This window comes from Lepisosteus platostomus, chromosome 7 (genome assembly GCF_059453375.1).
Source record: "Lepisosteus platostomus isolate fLepPlt1 chromosome 7, fLepPlt1.hap1, whole genome shotgun sequence".
Taxonomy (NCBI): domain Eukaryota; kingdom Metazoa; phylum Chordata; class Actinopteri; order Semionotiformes; family Lepisosteidae; genus Lepisosteus; species Lepisosteus platostomus.
The window spans coordinates 62,380,996-62,402,108 of NC_142617.1; the positions used below are offsets into that span (position 1 = coordinate 62,380,996).

The following is a 21,113-nucleotide window of genomic DNA, read 5'->3' on the forward strand; positions in this document are numbered from 1 at the left end:
TATGCTGTGGCCACGACCCTGCCTTATCACTGAAGCCATGTAGGGGAGTTTCAGAAATTTAACAAACAGAACAATTGTGATTTCTTTATCTGTATTCACTATATACAATAGTACATGATTTTATTTATTTTGCCACAGTCAGGTTTTTAATAATACAGACCATACCCAAATATATAATTTTATCTTGAACAGCATAAGATTTAAGATAAAAAGGCCTGGGTAGTGATTAATCTAGTTCAATCCTGTAACTCTTAAAACTGTTACAACAAAATCTTGCTGAAGTCACTTGTTTCCACATCAAAGCTTGGCATTTGTTCATGAAATGTGCACAATAGTAAAACTTGGCAGTACAGCCCTGTGTCCCTTTATAAACTCCTCAGCGGTTTCTTGATTAATGAATTTGGGAGAGACAAAAAAAATCCCGTTACGGAAGTTTCTTGTATTACCGAAAGTACTGTATATGTTGATCAGGTTAACAGCAGACTTCTGTGTTTCTGCAGGAAAGCATTTCATAAAAATAAAACTTTCTAGCTGTGGTCTAGTACGTCAATGTCTGAACTGTTAACATCTTTTAACATTTAAATAACATAGGATTTTTTTTATTTTATATTGGATTTAAAATTAATTGATTTTGAAAGTACAGAGTTTCTGAAATGGGTGACCTGATTTTTTGTCATGCAATTCCTTGCCTTTTTGTGGACGATTTACTGTATCTTGCAACGTGCTATAGCATTGTAAACGTTGGACAGCACAAGAGAAATAAAGTGTAACCCACAGACACCCGTGATGGAAACACCGTGATGGTGTTTCACCGGAAGCTCTTTCAAGTGAGAAGGACTGGACCCCCACACTTCCTCAGTACTCACCGCCAACTCAGAAATAGAATACCAAAGCCATAACAGCTACTCTAATAAAATTACCCTAAAAGAGTCACAACAATCGCAGAATATTTCAGGAGTACCAATTAGTTTTGTGTGGAATGCAATCGCAGTAACTTGCAGAAATGTGTGGCCTGAGGAACTGACAATTCACCCAGCTCAGAACCACACAGGTGGCTGGCTTTAACCTGTGGTCTTCACGGTATTACTGTTGGTGGCCAGATCACATGTGCCGGTTGCGAGTGGTTTCACTTCTTGCTGGTTGCCTGATGTTCACTGGGTTCTGTCTCTGTGTCAGGAATTCCATGTCCCAGCTGAGACCGGGCCGAGGGAGTGGTGAGGGGAACCGGCGCAGTGTGTTCTACACCGGCAGCGATGACTGGGAGATGATTGACCCGCCAAGCAGGGAGCTGCAGGAACAGATGGCTATGCTGGAGTTCTCAAAGAAGCCTCACCCAGAGGCCCATAGGAGTGAGAGGCGTTTTAACTATGATATTGCATACAGTATGTGGGAGCAGTTTTGTCAAGGCAGATTTGTGGCCTGGGGGAGGCACGAGCGAATCCCAACTCGGTTCCATTGTACGTGCTTGGAATCCTTTTCTGTAGCTCAAAAAATGTAATATCTTTAGTCAAGGGAAGAGATGGAACTTGTACCGGCTTGCAGTAGGAGTGAAGTTATTTCCATAGTACTTATCTGATGGAGCCCATGTTTGCTCGAGATTGTTTTTGTTTCTGCTTTGTCTCGCAGTCCTGAAAGCTTTTCATTACTGTAGGCAGAAGTGACCAAAAGGAAAACGCCACCCCATCTGTAAACATCCCTGAAGTCGAGCTTGATTTCGTTTCCAAGTTCTTCGACTGCTGTAGTCAATGGCGACTGGAGAGTCCAATTTGTTTCTGAAGGAGAGTTTCGCTTTCTCTAGACTCCACGGGTTCCGTGTTCGCCTTCGACTTCGGCCGGACGAACGCGCGGTCAAAGCGCCCCCTCCTGAAAGACGTGATGGGCGGCCCCAGCAAGAACAGCAGAAGCATCGAGACCTCTCCGGTGGAGTGGAACGGCAGCAAGTCCTCGGAGACGCAGCTCAGGCTGCAGGGCCAGCAGGAGGAGTTGGCCCGCCTGAGGGAGGAGCTCGCCAGCCAGAAGGTGGGACACGGCAGAGCTCTCCGGTCGGGAGGTGGGACACGGCAGAGCTCTCCGGTCGGGAGGTGGGACACGGCAGAGCTCTCCGGTCGGGAGGTGGGACACGGCAGAGCTCTCCGGTCGGGAGGTGGGACACGGCAGAGCTCTCCGGTCGGGAGGTGGGACACGGCAGAGCTCTCCGGTCGGGAGGTGGGACACGGCAGAGCTCTCCGGTCGGGAATTGGGACACGGCAGAGCTCTCCGGTCGGGAGGTGGGACACGGCAGAGCTCTCCGGTCGGGAGGTGGGACACGGCAGAGCTCTCCGGTCGGGAGGTGGGACACGGCAGAGCTCTCCGGTCGGGAGGTGGGACACGGCAGAGCTCTCCGGTCGGGAGGTGGGACACGGCAGAGCTCTCCGGTCGGGAGGTGGGACACGGCAGAGCTCTCCGGTCGGGAGGTGGGACACGGCAGAGCTCTCCGGTCGGGAGGTGGGACACGGCAGAGCTCTCCGGGTGGGAAGGTGGGACACGGCAGAGCTCTCCGGGTGGGAAGGTGGGACACGGCAGAGCTCTCCGGGTGGGAAGGTGGGACACGGCAGAGCTCTCCGGTCGGGAGGTGGGACACGGCAGAGCTCTCCGGTCGGGAGGTGGGACACGGCAGAGCTCTCCGGGTGGGAAGGTGGGACACGGCAGAGCTCTCCGGGTGGGAAGGTGGGACACGGCAGAGCTCTCCGGTCGGGAGGTGGGACACGGCAGAGCTCTCCGGGTGGGAGGTGGGACACGGCAGAGCTCTCCGGTCCGGAGGTGGGACACGGCAGAGCTCTCCGGTCGGGAGGTGGGACACGGCAGAGCTCTCCGGGTGGGAAGGTGGGACACGGCAGAGCTCTCAGGTGGGAAGGTAGGACACGGCAGAGCTCTCCGGTCGGGAGGTGGGACACGGCAGAGCTCTCCGGTCGGGAATTGGGACACGGCAGAGCTCTCCGGGTGGGAAGGTGGGAAACGGCAGAGCTCTCCGGGTGGGAAGGTGGGAAACGGCAGAGCTCTCCGGGTGGGAAGGTGGGAAACGGCAGAGCTCTCCGGGTGGGAAGGTGGGAAACGGCAGAGCTCTCCGGTCGGGAGTTGGGACACGGCAGAGCTCTCCGGTCGGGAGTTGGGACACGGCAGAGCTCTCCGGTCCGGAGGTGGGACTCCAGCCAGGAGGTAAAAAATCCAAAGCTGTTTAAGAGCTGATTCATATAAAATTCCTTCTATTGAATACACAGTGCAATAGCTTAATTTTGCAAGTGTGTGTATGTGTGGGAAGCTGAATAGTGACCTTCTTGCAAGCTGCACACCAGTCCTAATGTCACTGTCAATTTAAAAACCATATCGTTCAGTAAGACAAGTGCAAGCCTGGTTTTGCTTGGATTCTTCTCTGCTTAGAGTAGCTGCTGGCTTCTCAGTTTTTTTTTCCAGCTGAAAAGTGGTGGTGGTGGTTTCTTTCCTGTGTCAGAATGTATATACTTATCTTCCTCTGTTTGGGGAGAGGTGTCACGTGAACTCTGTGCACCTGGAGAGAGTGATGCATGCAGGCCCTCAGGACACTGCAGGGGTGGCAGTGACTCTTGAGAGCCAAGAGATCCCTGATTGACTAACCTCTCCCCCAGCAACGCTTGGCTGACTGCACCTTGCAGCTTAGGGAACCTGATCACACTCTGGGTGCCATGACCCAGACTTGAACCCGGGATCGTGCAACTCATCAGCTGAGCCACTATTTTTAATATTTACTACTTTCTGTGATCCTCCCTGAAATCACTTGTTTTGTTTTTTGTTCATTTATGTTGTCTGGTTTAATTTTTCACTAGTACTGTGCTGAAGTACTGTCAAAAGTATTGATCTAATGTGCACCTTAAGCAGGCTGAGCATATCTGCTTATCATGCTATCAAGAACTGTAACAGACAGGTCCAGACACCCACAGTTGGTCACATGGGTAGCAGACTATCCAGGAAGTGTAGGAAAGTATGCAGCTGCCTCCATCCCCTTTTTGTCTTGTGACTGTGGTTTATTATAATGTTCCACTTTTCAGTGCTTGGCTGCGTTTTGAACTATACGTTTCACATACTGCCCTGTAAAAATAGAGTGCTAGCCTCTAAAAATAACTGCCGAATGACAAGAAACTTTAAAACGAAAACTGCATCTTTTCTGTTAGCATCTTGTAAACCAAAACATCACATCTTTAGGGAGTTTTTGTCTCTGCAAAACGTGCTCAGGTCATGTGAAACGTCTGGAAAGGCAACACATTCACCAATTTATCAGAGCTGCAGAATGGCTGATGATCGTGGAAGGTTTTTATTTTTTAAAAAGATTAATTGGTGCTATATCCCAGTCACAACAAGATATAAATCTTAGTTATTGCAGTACCAGATCACTGTACTGTAGATAATGGTAAGCAGAAAAGGGTAGATTTGGTCAAATATCTTGAACGGGTCTATGTCTGCTTCATAAATGTATAGGTGGTGTCCTGCACAGAACTCATAACTGATAGGTTGTGGATTCAAGTCCTCACTGCTGAAATTGCTCGTGAACCTTTACAGGGATTTAGCCACAGTTTCTCCAGTCCACCCCGCTGTACGAGTGGGGAACAGGTGTCATTTCTGTCCAGGGAAAGGCCACGTGCTCTCCAGTCCTGCTTTCTATAGAAATAAGCAGACGAGCTCTGACCCAATGAGCCTCTCTGCTAGTGACCTTTACCTTTAACTTGTAACATTATTGTAATCAGGTGTGTGGTGCATATGATGACCAGAATTTAATGTACGTTTGCACCCTTTTGTTCATAGTAAAATATTCCAAAGGATATTTTAACTTCTGTCACAGACATATTGCAATATATTCCTATAGATTATTAATATAATCCGAAAAAATATTAGAAAGTGTGGTTCCTAAGCATTCTTGCACCCATCTTTAAAATGAGTGTAAAATGGCTTAAAATTAAACCTCACTTAAATTCCTAGACAGATTAGCTTTATTTGTTGTTTAGCAGGTTTTTTTAAATTTAATATAATTTCATATAGCTACCGTATAAAAGTGTAAGCTGGAAAACTCACTGCCTTAATTTCATTAGAGTTTTCTGCCTGACATTAACTACAGTATAATGCAATTTACATGTAGTAATCCTTGGATGAAATTAGATTAAATTAAATTGGCGAGCAATTCCTAAAACCTAAGTGCTCAGCTTGAAAATGAAAAACATTTTTTCTGTTTATATTTACAGAATATAAATCATGTAATTAAGCCTTTGGCACATAGCTGTTTTCTTCTGCTTTTGGTCTTGCTTGCTTTAATTAATAGGTTTTAAGGCTTTTTAGCCTTAGAAAGAGAAACAAGATCTGCATTTGTTAACACAGTTTGAAACTTCATTGCACAGTCTTGTGTACAGAACCAGAGTAGACTGCATCTGCACATGTGCCTTTTCCAATGTGCTTGTGAACATCTGACTGCGGGGGGAAATTAAATGGTTGGGCGCAAAATAAGGCCTTTTTTTTTCTTTTTTTCTGGTTTCGGTGCAACTGCAGTGAAAATTCCTTGAAGAAAGTTTGATTGGACTCCTCTTTTTGGTACGCTTCTGAAGTTACTTGACCAGGAGGGGAATAATGAACTTCAGCTTTGGCATGAATGTTTTTCAGGAGCTGGTACGTCTCCTGCAGCAAACCCTCAAGAGCTCTCAGTGTGACAGGCGGTCTGCTGGGGCTCCTGACAGCCCGCAGGACTCTGTGCAGCTGATCCAGGAGAAGGACAGGCAGATCCAGGCTCTGTGTGGCCACATGGAGAAGATGGCTCTGGAAAAGGAGAGTTTGCAGCAGGAACTGAGAACTCTGAAGAACAAGGTGGGGGAGATAAATGACCAGTTGGGCATGCTGATGGAAACCATCCAGGCCAAAGATGAGGTGATCATAAAGCTGTCCCAGCAGAGCTGTCCCGGGTGCGAGAGTGCAGGCTACCCCACCCGCGGGGCCCCCGACTGCTCGTCGCCAAATTCCTTGTGCAAGGAGCTGCAGGAGCTGGATAAACTGAAGGTAGCTTTTTGTTCAGGGTGGAGAGGCCCACACACGAACCACAGTCTCTTCACATGTATCTTTGTTGATGTGACATAGATTCTGAGGTCTGTCGTACACAAACAAATCATAAAAAAGTGAGATGTTGAAATGCGGTTGGCAGGAATAAGGACAGAAGATTCTCAGAATGAGTGTATGTCTACTGTATGTCCGTCCGCTCGTTATCGGAAAGCCACTGCTCCTGCCGAGGGTCATGGTGATCTGTAGACCAGCCCAGAAGTACAGGGCACAAGACTGCTCTCAGTCTGGACAGGATGCCTGTCCAGCACAGAGCCACAGAAAGAGAAAAGGAACAGCTAGCCTGTATGTAAAAGCATGTCCAAAAACACTAACAGTGTACACTAACACTGTGTGGTTAGTCGTGGGATTGAACTGACATTAATATTAGGAGGCAGTAGGAGGGGAAAAAAAGCTTGCATGTATTGTACATATTTTTATAAACATTCTTTTCTTATTTGGCTTTTTACTTAAATATCACCTTAAACTTAAATTGAATGAAATTAAATTAAACTTTAAATTAAATTGAATGAAAGAGGAAGCAGAATTCAGCCAACAGAGCACAAAGTCTGGTTTATTTAGTTTCAGCTTGGTACCTTTTGTCACATTGTTGAAAGATTAGGGAAGTAAGTTCATTACCAGTTCTTCAAGAAACTGAAGTCAAAGGTATCCCCCCTAACCAATGTGATAATCAACACCGTGCTGCACTTGAAAAACGGGAAGCTTGTCAATCAGTAGAAAACTTTGTCATAAATTTTGGAAACTATTTCACATAAAATGGACAACCACTGAACACTCAATTAGAGTAGACTAATAACTAACTTTCACATTATTTTACATTAGAAAAATGTTTCTGGAATTATTATTCAACAGTACTGTTCTTATCTTTTCAGTCTTTTACAAATGCTGGTGAGAAAATATCTTATGAGTTAATGAATATCTCCTGATTTAAAAATAAAATGTAAGAGATACAAATGTAAGTTACAGTTTTGATGATGCTTCAGGAAACAGTTACTTTAAGTTTTTGGCTGTAATTTAAGGGCAGGATCAATCTTACAAAAAGTCATACAGTAGGTCAGTTTGATTTTGTTATACTAAATGACACACAACAGTTCTGTAAAAGTATACTGTGCATGTACTGATTTAGACATTTTCTACCAAACATTTGCAATGTCACACCATACCATTCTTAGAGTATTGTTTTCATGAATTCATCTTCTAAATCACAGTCTGTTCTCCCAATACTAACAGGACAGTCTTCAGGGCTATAAAACACAGAACAAGTTCCTGAACAAAGAGATTCTGGAGCTTTCCGTTCTCAGGCGGAATGCTGAAACCAGAGAGAAGGCATTGGAGGCAAAGGTAAATTCATGGTGAAGTGAAAATAAGAAAAACCGGTCTGATTTTAGGAAGTGTAAACTGAACACTTTGGGAGGAGGAATTTCCTGTGTGTTTGGTTCAGCTCATTCTGCCAGTACTGAGGTGCCCTCTAGAGTTCTAGAACCTGACAGAATACAGTCAGCCTTTGCAGATTTTTCATTATTTATAGCCAGCTTCGCTGAAGTCCATATTTTTTAAAAACAACTTTGGATCATACAGTAAATGTGGCTCGCCCAGTTCCAAGGCACCTTTTGAAAAAACATATTTTTCTTAAAATTAGATTCCCGCTTAGTTAACTGCTATGTTGTAGCAAGAGCCATGGGCTGCTGCCTGCTTTAGGGGTATCGGAAAGCTTCCTGTCTGAAGTCCTGAGTCTCTTTTATTTTACCATGTGCCCGGTCATCATTTTTCAAAATTCCAAGTGGACGCTAAAGTGGACTTTTTTAACCCTTTAGACCTAAAAAGCAGTGTGCGGATTCATGTCGGCAATTAACATTCTTCAGCATATCTATATATGGCTGTTTGATGCTCCATTCTTCGGTGAAGCTTTTCGAGACTCTTTGGGATGTTTATTTAAACTCCTTTAAGAAGAGCCATTACTTTTAACCTCAATGTAACACCTTTTGTTATTTCACTGTTGTGTCATTTCTGCCCTTCTGCCTGGCAGTACACCGCCCTGGAGGCCAAGCTGTGCCAGATTGAGAGCAAGTACCTGGTACTGCTGCAGGAGGTGAAGAACCCTGTGTGCTCGTCTGAGCAGAACCCAGCCCGAGAGGTCATCTCCAGGCTGTTGGAAGATGCTCTTCAGGTCGAGAGCCCTGAACACCAGGAGCACACCATCCTCAAACCCCACCCTGTGAGGTACTTCCTGTTGCTCCTTATTGTACTGTAACCCTTTCAGTCATAGCCCCTGTATCACAAAGCTCATTGATTTTTTTTACTTTGCCCTTTGTTGATATGGAAAAACACTATCACAATGTAAACGCAAATGCATTGTTTCTGGTTGTTGTTACAGCAGCAGATTGCTAATGGAAAACATCAGTTCTTCCAAACACGACAGCTCAGAGCTTTCACTGCAGCATATATAGGGAAAGTGTATTAATCATTTTTGTCTTTAGGGTGTTTTATTTACTAGTGTGGTGTGTTTTCTACATATGTTAAGCTCTTGTTTTTTTATTTAACAAAAATGTTCTGTTTTTATGCTTTTTAAACATGTACTCTGAAAAAGAAAATACGTTGTCAAACATTGTTAGGGATGGAACATGTCTGTGTTTCACAAGCTGTCTCTCCTTCCTCACTTGTTCTGTTGACTCCACGCTGCTCTGTTGTGTTAGTTTTATTGTGTTGACATCACAGGAAAACATCTGCAGGCCGAGCTGCTTACGAACAGCTGTGTTCCTGTTGTCTATTAATAGCTCTCTTCCAGTTAAGTTGGGTTTTTTGAGCTCGTGGTCTGAGACTCCTCTCCCTGCTCGCCGCGCTCTCCCTGACCTGCCTGTCCCCGCTGTCTTCTCCCCCGAAACTCGCAGCGAGTACGATGTGTACGGTTTCAAGACGGTGCCCGAGGACGACGAGGAGGAGAAGCTGGTGGCCAAGGTGAGGGCTCTGGACCTGAAGTCCCTCTCCCTCACCGACCAGGAGGTCTCCGTGGGCGTGAAGTGGGAGAACTACCTCGCCAGCGTCATGAACCGGGAGATGACGCGCACGCCGGAGCTCAAGGCCCTGATCCGCAGCGGGATCCCTCACGAGCACCGCTGCAAGGTGTGGAAGTGGTGCGTCTCCTTCCACGTCAAGAAGTTCAGGGACAGCGTGTCCGCCGACTATTTCAGCCTCCTGCTGCAGAAAGCCTACGAGAAGCCCAACCCTGCGTCCAAGCAGATCGAGCTGGATCTCCTGCGAACGCTGCCCAACAACAAGCACTACGCCTCCCCGACCTCGGAGGGCATCCAGAAGCTGCGGAATGTCCTGCTGGCGTTTTCCTGGAGAAACCCGGACATCGGGTACTGCCAGGGTCTTAACAGGTACAGTGACTCGGCTCCTTTTGTTTATGGAAGGGATCTTGGCGTGCAGCGTGCAGCGTTCATGTTTGGATCCATCTTCATAAAAAGTTTCGGTGGGATGGCCAGGTTCATTTTTTTGAACTCTACAGTGCAATAATAACCCTTGGATGGCCGAATCATACAGCTTTGTTTGCTCATCTGCAGAGTACGTGGTTCCGGTACAAGGCAGTTTTGAGTCAAATGTTCAGATCACAGCATAAAATGTAATCATGTGGCTCGATTAAGAGCTTGTCACACTCAGTAATTCGTTGGGCACAGCTAAAGTTAAAAATCAGATTCCTTCACAAAACTGTTTTAGTTGCACCATTTATTCTGTGTGGTGTATGAGTGAGAGGACATAACAGAGGTCCAGTGTCCTTACACTGTGTAAAAACCTGACACGCAAAAGTGCAGAGTGAGTTTTACAGTCCGCAGGGCCAGCTCAGGCCTCCCAGTGCGGCTAAGCCAACGCAACAGTTCGGTGTCGCTGATCGTGGGCAGCGCTGGGTGGGCAGCAGTGACTCCAGGGGCTTGCTGGGAGCCTGCAGAACTGTGGGAGTCAGGCCTTCAGCCGAGTGTTCACGTCTCAGACGCCCGTTTGAAAGGGGGCGGCTGGCCAGGGTGGCACATACTGAAAAGACGTCTGTGTGTGTCTGTGTGTGTCTGTGTGTGTCTGTGTGTGTCTGTGTGTGTCTGTGTGTGTCTGTGTGTGTCTGTGTGTGTCTGTGTGTGTCTGGGTCTTTTGTGCGCTCCTGACGTTTTGGAAGGGCAGAGGCAAGGGAGACATGATTCCAGGTATTTATTCTCAGGTGGGTATATAAGTGCTGCTGTGGCTGGGGTTCTCATTCTGACGTGTTGCGAGTCAGAAGTGATGTACTGTAGGTAATGCTGGGGTCTGTTGTTGATTATGTGCAGGTTGGCAGCAATTGCTCTCCTCTATTTGGAAGAGGAGGAAGCCTTCTGGTGCCTGATCGCCATTGTGGAGGTGTTCATGCCACGAGACTACTACACCAAGACTCTGCTAGGCTCACAGGTGAGCATCCACCCTTTATATCACACGTGATGCCTCCATCGTGGCATCACTACTGAGTGGAGTTTGAGCTACAGTGAGGCATAGACGTCTCTCTTGATGGGTTCAGTTTGATGCAGGTGCGTTTCCTTATCTTGAAATTACAGGTGGTAAAGCCATGATAGTTTTTCCACCAGTATACTTAAGTAGAATGTACAGTATGCTTCAATTAGGAAGAAGCATTTAAGCCCTTTTTTGCGGCAGATTTTGTTGCCAAACAAGTGCAAAGAGCATGTTCCAGTGTTTTTAAACCAAAGGGGTATCCTAAAAAAAGTGGCTATAATTATAAAGAATCTGTTCCGTGGTAATCAAACATAAAATAATTGAATCATCCATACTATCCACTGTGTTTTAATAACAAATGTATTGTGAAGTCTAATTCTGTACAATCAGATTCTGTCCATCTTCCTTCGTGCCTTAGATTGTCCTTAGATAAGCTGCACTTGAACTAGTTTCAAAGTTATTTCTAAAACATGATTGCAGCTTTTGGTACTTAAGTGAAGTGATTTTCTTGTCTTAATGTCAGTAAATTAAATCTGTTAATATAGTTTTTACGACACTTCCGATAGCAAAAACTGCACTGTTTGTGTGTATCGATTGCGTTCTCTTGAAGTTCTTTAGTAGAGCTTTGAAGAGAAGAAAGAGATTAAGCAAGTCAGGAACTGGGGCTTTTTCAGAGTGCAGAAACCTGTTTAGCGAAAAGATAGTTTGATCCTGGGTGGATCTGGTAGATAACATCAAAACCCGTTCCTAGTACTGACAGTAACTCAAGAATTTTGTTAGCCTGCTGAGGAGGAGAAGTGATTTGTCAAAATTGCCATTTTCTTTCTTCCGTTGCTCCATCAGGTCGATCAGCGTGTGTTTAAGGACTTGATGAGTGAGAAGCTGCCGCGGCTTCATGCCCATTTTGAACATTACAAGGTGGATTTCTCCCTCATCACCTTCAACTGGTTCCTGGTGGTGTTCGTGGACAGTGTTGTCAGTGACATCCTCTTCAAGATTTGGGATTCCTTCCTGTATGAGGGGCCTAAGGTAAAACAATGAATACAAACTAAATGAAAAGCATGCAAAAATGTATATGAGTTTGTATGTTCTCCCTGTGTTTGTGTGAGTTTCCTCTGGGTGCTCTCTCACAGCCCACAGACATGCTGGTGGGTTAATTGGCTTTTGGGAAAGTTGGCCCTGATGTCTGCCTGTCTGCCCTGCGGTGGGCTGGCTGCCCATCCCTTGCAACCCTGAATTGACAGAGGTGGTTAGAAAATGGATAGATGGGGAAAAATGCCATCTTCTGGTGGGAAAAATCCTTTTGATCCAACTTCCTTTGTAATAAAATAAAGCCCCCTTTTAAGGAAAAGTGAGAGAAAGGGATAAATATCAAAGTGAACTAATGCCAGTGATGGTCTCTTTATGACCTGAGGTTGGCAGGGTATGACGTGTGTCAAGTGCTCCGAGAAGATACTGTAGTTTCTAGGTATTGATCTCCATTATGAGAAAATCCCAGAACCTTCCGCCTCACTCTGACGTACTGCTTTTATGTCTACTTTTCTTTTTACTCTTCAGATCATATTTCGATTTGCGTTGGCGCTCTTCAAGTACAAAGAGGAGGAGATTCTGAAGAAGCAGGATTCAATGGCCATATTTAAATATCTCCGCTCTTTCACGCGTGCCATCCTGGATGCCAGGTACGTTTATCTTGCTTTTCTTGCGTTTGCCATGAGTATGAGCTGTGCGGCCGGCCTTGAGCCGTGTAGCAGTATCGTCGCTGCGTTGAACAGCACCTGACAGCTGACTTTCTGGACATGGTGGGGGGGGGGACTCTTTCAGAGCTGTTGGGCACGGTGGCGTCGCTGTGAGGTGGCCCCGTGCCCAGTGTCTGGTGGAGAGAGACCTGAGCCCGCGCTGTTCTCGGTTTTGCAGGAAGCTGATGTTTATGGCATTTGTGGACATGAACCCCTTTCCACTGAGGCAGATTCAGAACCGGCGCACCTTCCACTTGGAGAAGGTGCGACTGGAGCTGACGGAGCTGGAGGCTATCCGACAGAACTTCCTCCGGGAGAGAGAGACCAATCCTGACGGCAGGAACCTCATCAGTGACGACGAGGAGGACAATTAGTGCAGACCTATCAGCTCTCAGGCCTCCCTGGGGTCTGACCTGGGGAGTGAGGGTATGACCCAGTGTGAATACTTACTGACAAATTACCTGTTCAGGAGATCTGCAAGGAGGGTCGCGTCATCTGCGTCCGCATTGCTTGACCTGGAGTAATCATAAGTGTGAATTACGAGGACCACACATACTTCCCTTTACCAATGTTCCAAAACATCCATCATGTTGGATAGCCGTCCTTTTTTTTTTGTTTGTTTCTTGTTTTTGTTCATGGGGGGAGGGGCTGAGCTGGGACTGATAAGTTACTATAGCAGAAGTCACAGTGCTTCCTCTCTGTATAATAACGTCACAGTGCTTCCTCTTTTGCTAGTGAAGACCCTAATGCACTCCATGCCATATAGAATTTATTCAGTGAAAATTATTTCAGTACATCATATATATTCAGTAAAAATGTTAAGAGTTTAATGGTACAGTATATGCATATTTTTCTATCCTCTGCTGTTCAAAATTTAGGAGAGTCAGTAGAGTCATTTTTAGTTCAAATGTAATAAAAGAAGGATTTAAAGGCCATGGACCAGAATAGCCATAAACATTTTATTTTATTATATTGTCACCTAAAGACAAGGATAGAGACATACAGTATAGCAGGTCTGTCCTACAGGGACTATAATGTTTAATATTAATCCCCGTGTTAGGTTCCTGTTACAGTGATAATTTTATGTCACTTTGAAATCCCTCTCCCCCACAACTCTCTCCCAGAATATTGAACCTTTCTTTTATCAGTCTTTTTTTAAGCACTTGGGACACTTTACCATTGTGATAAAGCAACGGACTGCATGGTTTCCTCAATCTACCAAAAGACTGCAGGATCAATTCCAGGCAATGTTTATTCGGTGAGGTTTTGGTTCATCCATTCCTAAACAAGAAGAGAGTTTGGACGGTGGTATGTAAAATGTGCTGTGAGTTTACAAGGCACAACAGAAACCACATGAGAGTAGCATCAAGACTTTTATAGAATCTACAGATTTGTAAAAGGATATGTCTTTCATTAGGGACTTTAGCTTTAACAGCATTTTCTGTCTTCAGAGTGAAATCTGTTAGAGGCATAGCATTGCAGGGGTATGTTTCTGTGTAAAGCTTGCTCATGACTCAAAGACTCAAGATAGACTCTAGTTTCTCCCTTTCTGCAGAGAGATTTCTGAAAAAATTACAATGGGCTGCTAAAGTGTTTTTTCAATACTATAGACATCAGTAGGATTGAATGCATTCCCTGGGGTGTCACATTTATGTGAACCATTTAACATTGCTCCACAGAGTACAGCTTTGACCGGGAATTAACAGATCTTGGGACTGTAGAAGATTTCTATATTTATAGAACTGTCCTGTGAATGCTAGCTTGCACTTCCCTTTAAAAGGACTTTGGCAAAGGATTCTTGGATCTATAGGCCATTTACAACCAAGTGGACAATCAGGACTGCCTTAGTATCCTAACTGTTATTACATCAAGACGACCTTGAGAATAACCTGGGTGGAAGAGAAATTTGAGAATGTATCAGGAGAGGTATTGAAGTCAACATTAGAACTGAAAGGTTCATAAAGAAAATCATTTAACCATAGCACTTTCTTTCATTTTTGTTCTGAGCTTACAACATTTACTGGGTGTCCACATTCTGCGCAACAGGTTGAAATTAATTTTCTCATTTAAAAAAAAGTACAGTGTTTTTTTTATCATTTTCACATCTGCTTAAAAAATGTTTTCTTATCTTTTTTTATGACAGAAAAACGTGGAGAATTAGACGTTTCTTATAATGGTCTTATTAAAAGTAAAAATAAAAATCTAAATTTTCAGATTAGATTAATCTGTCTTTGCAACATGCTTTAATATTTTGAATACATTTTTCTGACTTAATTTCTTTCTTGAAAGGATTCAATTACAAAAAAATAGATGCTGAGTCTAAATTCTTACCCTAACAAAATACTCATTACAAATATACTGTGAAAATGTCATGAGAGCCGGCCTCTCTAGAGATTCAACTTCGGTAATATTACTGAATCATTCTGTTTCCTGCTGGAGCACTTTTACTTTCCTTTAAGATATTTTGTTTTAGCAGTTTCTAAGGTATAGAAACTGAGGAAATATTGTTTAGAAGAGCTAAAATACAGCATACAATATACAGTGTAGCACTACAGAGAGCAGTGCAGTCTAAACAGAATTTAGAGTTGAGTTTGAAATTACAAATGTTTTATTTGAATCCTGTAGTCCTTAAGATGTGACTTTTTTAGACTTCAGTCCAGTTTGGTACTAGATATGTTTTATAAAAAGTGTCTTTTGGACCGCTGCTTAAAATTCAGCATCTCTAGGATCCAGAGGCTTAGTTACACAGACCCAGATGAGCAATATTCCTCTTTTTGCTTACCTGAAATACTATAAGGTAGTTTAAGATAAGTGATAAAGTAGGTTTGTGAGATCACTGGATAACATTTACTTATGATGTCAATTAAATGGCCAATTTTTGTACTTTGTACAATTAAATGAAGTCTTTATTGTCTTTGTCACCCTTCTGAAATGTTTACTTTTATTCAGAACTAATTGTATTTGGACCACACTAGCTTTAATAACCAAATATTTACATGTTCTTTTTATGCAACAGGAGTAATATACCGTTAAAGACATTTTTGGAATGTGGATAGGCACATTTCTGAATCATACCATCACATTTCATAGTATATGAATAAGCTAAAGTGGAACATTCCAGTATTTTGTTTCTGTTCGACTGATGCCTTGCACAATATTATGGCACAAATGCTGCGCTTTGTGGAATCTCAAAGTTACTGATGGGCACTTTTGTATTCTGTACTCTTTTCAAATCTTCAATGTTGTATGAAGAACCATATGGTATTAGTATTATCACATTGTAATCGTTACATTATGACGATGTTGTTTATGTACCAAGCCTTTGGCTAGTCAATAAACAGTCTGTTCTTTTTAAAAGCGTCAATGTGCTGGAAGTTCCTACTGACCTTGTATTTCTGTCCTACATACTTGTATATTTTCTATGTCCCATTCACTCATGGTGATTCACTAGCCAGATAAAGGATTGGAACACAGTGTTACAAATGGGGGGGGGGGTTACAAAAATGGAGAAAATCAGGACGTGACTGAGCATATTAGTCAATAATAAAATAGTCATGAGCCCCCAATTTGAAATATATCCGAGCGGTTGGTATAGTTAGAGACACGGGAATTCTTTGTTTTCTGACACAGTTTTGGTGAAAATAGTAATAATTCAGGCACACCTGGTTTAAACATATTTATAGTAACAACAGTGACGCACACTACACACAATATAAACATACATACTGTACAACACACAAGTTATTGTATTCACAAGTTTACAGACGAGGTGTTTCAGAGTCCTTAGTCTAGTCCACCCAGAAAGCCTCAGGCTGCTGTCAGGTATTTGACTCTTAATGCCTAAAAAGCCCAAAGGAGATAAGCGTCCTTCTAAGCTGAATAGAAAACAGGTTACAGTTAAATCTGTATCTCTAGCCCAGGTGCCACAGAATAAATGGGAGCCTATCTCCCTATTCTAAAATGTACCCACCGAGTAGGAAAGGCAATTCGAAATGGAGGGATTCTTCACTCAGGAACTCCCAACTTCCCTGAAAGCTATAGACTAGCAAGCTCTCTTGGTAAGCTTCAAATACTTCGCTCCGATCGGATTTTGGCCTGTGGATATTGGACAGAAATATGTGTTGGGTCAGTCCTCATGTTGTATCAGCAGGTCGGGTGTCATAGTGATGAAGATAATGTCAGACTTGCTAGAGCTCGGCAGGAAATGGTTGGTTCAGCAGAGACACCGAGTTGGAAAGCCTGAGGTGGGTGTCTGACATTGTCCTCCGTCAATGAAATAAAATGGTGAAGCTCCATCCTGTACCAGGCTAATGGCTTCTGATGTGATTTGTCTAGGTCATGGGCTATAAATGGGCTGCCTTGATGTTTTCAGAATATCTGCAAGAGGCTTTCTCTTTGTTATAATTCTCAGTATGCTCAGGTGCCCTTTTGCTATGTTTTCTGTGAACAAGTTCTTCAGATTGCAATTGTTCTTAAATCTTAAATGTTAAAAAATGAAAAAACCTCAAATATATAATAAATACAAGTAAATGTTTTAATTAAAGACAGGATTTGACAGTAATACAACCTCAGTACTGACTAGTTCAGTATGGTTATTACATTATTCACATCACTTCTGTATGAGTTATCCTGCTCATGATAAACTTGCCAAAGTCTTCCTACCCTCCTTTGCTTAACTGTGACAGAACAAGTTGCTGAGCAGTGAAATAACATTATAGTGGTGCTGAAAGAAGCTGCCAGAGAAGCATTTCTCTGCCATGAAAACAGCACTCACTCATTCTGCTCCTCTGGGTTGTCATAATGCAGTGTTCATCAGTGTAGTGAGCAGCTCATGGTGAATTATCATCTAGGTTCAATGTTTCTGGTCATTGCAGTGTTTGTGAGCTTCATTTTATGTGGTCGTTTTATTAGCTTACTGCCTGGCTATCCTAGAGTTTGGTTTGCAGCCTGTCGATTTCATTTGTTATGCAGACTTTTGTTCATGTGCGTTTACAAAAAAAACATTTTGGAGTTTTGTATCATAGTATTATTACTTTTAATGTACCATTCATCATTGTGTTGCAATGAGAAGACTAGGAGTTTCTTTCAGAATGTGGAGCCTGTGGAGAATTCTGTCAGTCACACTATCTCCATTTTTATTTTAGTTCTGACACTTCTTTTCATTATTGATGGAAGGCATGTAGAACTCTCTTCTGAGAGACACCTAAGTCCTGTTTTTCACCCACATTAAATTACCTGTCATTTTCACTCAAGCTGTCATCAATGCAGTTTGACACTGGTGCGTAATCAGGTTTTACATTGCAGTAGGAATCTTCAGATGTTTACATTGCTTTTCTGTTGAATTCTGTTGCATTCCTCTAGATGGCAGCAGTATCTTACAAGAGACAGACAAGGAGTCTCTTTGGCTCTAACTCTGTCACCAAAATGTACCTAAAGATGGTAAAACGTTTAGTCTATATTTAAATCTAGTTGTTGTAAATTAAAGTTTTTTGTCTTTCATTGAAGGTCTGCAAATTTATTAAACTAGCTAGGCTGCCCGTAGGCTATTTTGTTGATATATTTTTGCAATCTGCTCATCTAATTTGAATATGGAGGCATTCTTGTGATGAACTGAATATCACTGGGATCTCACCTCCAATAGCAGTGGAGCCCTCAATGCAAAGCAAGAGAATTTGCGGAATGCAGACTGGCTGTCTCTGGTTTACCTGTGTTATTAGTACACACAGGAGGTCTCTACTCATTGTCTGATTTTTCACAGCTGTAGAAATGTGCACTGAATCACCCGAATGAAGAAAAGAGAAAAATACTTTTTTTACTTTTCGTTGCTCATACTAAACCTCTGCCGTAGCAGACCCCTAAAAATAACGACCGTGGGGTGTTCTTTCGTTTTTCCACTTCAGAAATTCCTGGGGAGGGGAGGATTCCATGTCAGGTAGTGCTGTTAGCAAAATCTATCTGCCTTCTTTTCAAAAGAAGCAGCCAGTAGAACTCAACTCAAGAGCGCTGCCTCTGCAGGCCACGTGGGAGACTTTCAACAGGAAGATGAAGCGGAGATATTCATCCTGCTTTCCAACTCCTGACACAGGACTGAGAGAACGTCTGCAGGGACAGCATAGACCCTTACTTGGCAAAGATTTTGAAACCCACCATACTGAGCTGCATTCAACCTCTAACCCTTGACTCCTGAAGAGCTAGTAAGCACCCTGCCTGCTAGATTCCTAGAATTCCTCAGTGATGCCTGAATTTGATACTAAGCATGCAAGTCTTGGCCTTCGCAATAAAACACAGGAAAGAATACAATTGAAGGCAGACGCTGAGCCCCCTTCTCAGGTCTGATGAGATCAAGATCTGGTTTTTAACTCTTCCTCTTTCAGCGCAATTTAAAAGTGATCCTGATAGAAGATTTTGTTCTACTGTTTTCCCTCTTGATTAGTAAGGCTGTTTATTATGCGAGTTGGGAATGGTTGATGGTCGTACAGGGATTCAGATGAGCAGATTGATGAGCAGATCAAGATTTTATATCAGCTGACTGGGCTGTTTCATTGATTCTTGAAAAGACTAGATGATTGTGTGGCATCCAGTGTTATAGAAAAGGTGATTGCTAGTATCTGTAGATGCGTGTGAAACAGCATGCCAATAATTTACAGTACTTAAGCTTTCTAATACTTTTACTTATCTTATTTTAATATTAAAAAATCATTTTGAGTTTTTTTAAAGCATTAAATGTTATTAATTAAATGTCACTCCCAGTAGATACTACTTGATAGGGTTATCCTTGTAGTTATAGTGGCTAGGGTACTTTATTAAATTATATTCTATCTAGCTAAAATCAGAACAGAGAGTGTTGAACATGAAGAGGCCAGCATGTACTTGCGTGATTATCTGGGAAAACCAGCTGTTTCCAATCACTGACATTTGACCTTCAGAGATTAAGCAATGTTACTTTAGAAATCAGCAATAATAAACATTTCATGGTCCATATTTATGATAACGTACTTAGTATGTATATCCATATGCTGTATTATTACCCGATTTGTTTACTAGTTTTACAAAATACTCTTTAAATTTTATAAAAAAAAATACCCAGTGGTCGTCGGGCGACTGTAACACGAACGTGACAAGTTGCCTATAATCCTAATACAGAAGAAAATTTTCTCAAAACGTGTGTTTTTTACTTTAATATTTATCTTTCTGGTTGAATAAACACATTGTGTGTGTGTATATGTACATATGGCACGGAATGAACTTAGCATTCAATATTTCCTGTTTTTGTTGCCTTTGTTGGCGGTGTCGTCAAGCCCATAGACAACAGAGGGCGTCTCTCCTGCAGACTGGAACTGACACCTTGTGGACGCTCAGCGCTCCGGGTGTGAGGAGGGCGCAGCTGGTCCGGCGACTTCTGACACTTCAGCACAGCCAGAGGACGAGGTGGAGAGACCGGCGCTGTTTGGCAAGATCTACAGTATAAACCGGTAAGCGCTATAGACAACTGCTGTACAGCCTTGAGCTCTTTACCTACACTAACACTAACTTTTTGATCATAACGGTTTACAATAATTTTAAAAAATGTCCAAATGAATTATGAAAGTAGAACCGTGTTCTTTTTTTTGGGGGGGGGAGAGAGAGATTACCTCATCTTTTGAAGTGTCTGCTCTCTCAACAGGTGAGATATTCGACAGGCAAATTTCAGTGTTGACGTCACGCGTTTATTTTTCGCTCTTAATATATCGACTGTAGGCTGGGCAGTCTTCAAATGAAAACAGTCCATAACAGCCTAAGGTTGTGTCGTTCTGCTGCTGGTCATAGTTTTTGCCTTGGTAAAAAAAAAACAGCATAAGGCAATCGGAGTGAGACGTGGTTTTCTTGAAGTTGTGAAGGAAGGTACTGAAAGTCAGCATTGTCAGTGCGAGTAGAAAGGGACTGAGCAATTTACTGGGTACTATAGCTCTCATATTAAACTTGGATATTGGCTGTTTTTTTTTCGTTTAAGGCAGTGTTAATAGAGACAAAACCATATTGAGGATGCAAAAGTTAGACACATAGTACATCAACACTTTCCTAGCAAGACGGTTCTGCTAGAGCACCTTAACAGCGCTGCCCGGTGGTTAAAATAATTTTGTGTACAGCATGGTGATGTTTTAAGGTATAGTAACAATGCATTAATTTAACTTACAAGGCGAAGCATTTTGCATTACTCTTTTTTGTAATTAAAAAGCTGTCACACGACAGCAAAGAGTGGAGTACGTATACTGTACGTACAGTACTCCGTGGATACGTGGAGTGATCGCTGTGTTCAAACACTAATCGTTCAGCCTGAGGAAGTACTGCACTGCAATTCATTTTATACGAGTTGTTTTGTGAAGTTGAACTCCGTATCCTATTGGACTACAGTCCTTTTTTCGTTATTTTGTTCTCTTTGGTGAACGTGCACAAAACGAAAAATGAACGGCAACTTTTTATGTTTGGGTAGAAATAATCGTGAAATACATACCGTTAGACATACAGTAATTCTTACCCATTCGGAATCCTAATAACTAACAGCATTTGTTGTTGTTTTTTCATTTATTTTATGATGTCGACATACAGTACATATCCGTTCTCCACATTTTCAAAATGACCTCCGGTTACAAATTCTGCATTCACTGCTACACCTTCTGTTTGCCTAATCCAGGAATGTGCGGCCACATGTTGGAACCTGTGCAAAGAAGTATTTTGCCAGAATGCTCTCCCGAGTTAAAACCGGAACCAGCTGCAGGTTCTCTTAAAAGCTGACATTGTCTCCGCAGGGTTGGACTCCACAGG

At 43.0% G+C, this 21,113-nt stretch overlaps 1 protein-coding gene across 4 annotated transcripts in view; it reads left to right on the top strand.

The window, feature by feature from the left end:
* The window catches only part of tbc1d2b (TBC1 domain family, member 2B), a 28,119-nt gene extending 12,451 nt beyond the window's left edge, over positions 1-15,668 (top strand). For all 4 annotated transcript variants that reach the window (XM_088641636.1, XM_088641634.1, XM_088641633.1 and 1 more), the window contains 10 exons: positions 1,177-1,349; positions 1,799-2,019; positions 5,659-6,048; positions 7,336-7,446; positions 8,132-8,325; positions 8,994-9,485; positions 10,419-10,536; positions 11,419-11,604; positions 12,133-12,254; positions 12,490-15,668. In XM_088641636.1, the coding sequence (XP_088497762.1) occupies positions 1,177-1,349; positions 1,799-2,019; positions 5,659-6,048; positions 7,336-7,446; positions 8,132-8,325; positions 8,994-9,485; positions 10,419-10,536; positions 11,419-11,604; positions 12,133-12,254; positions 12,490-12,685 (2,203 nt within the window). In that variant the 3' untranslated portion in view covers positions 12,686-15,668. The remainder of the gene's footprint in view (positions 1-1,176; positions 1,350-1,798; positions 2,020-5,658; positions 6,049-7,335; positions 7,447-8,131; positions 8,326-8,993; positions 9,486-10,418; positions 10,537-11,418; positions 11,605-12,132; positions 12,255-12,489) is intronic.
* Positions 15,669-21,113: the final 5,445 nt, after the last annotated feature.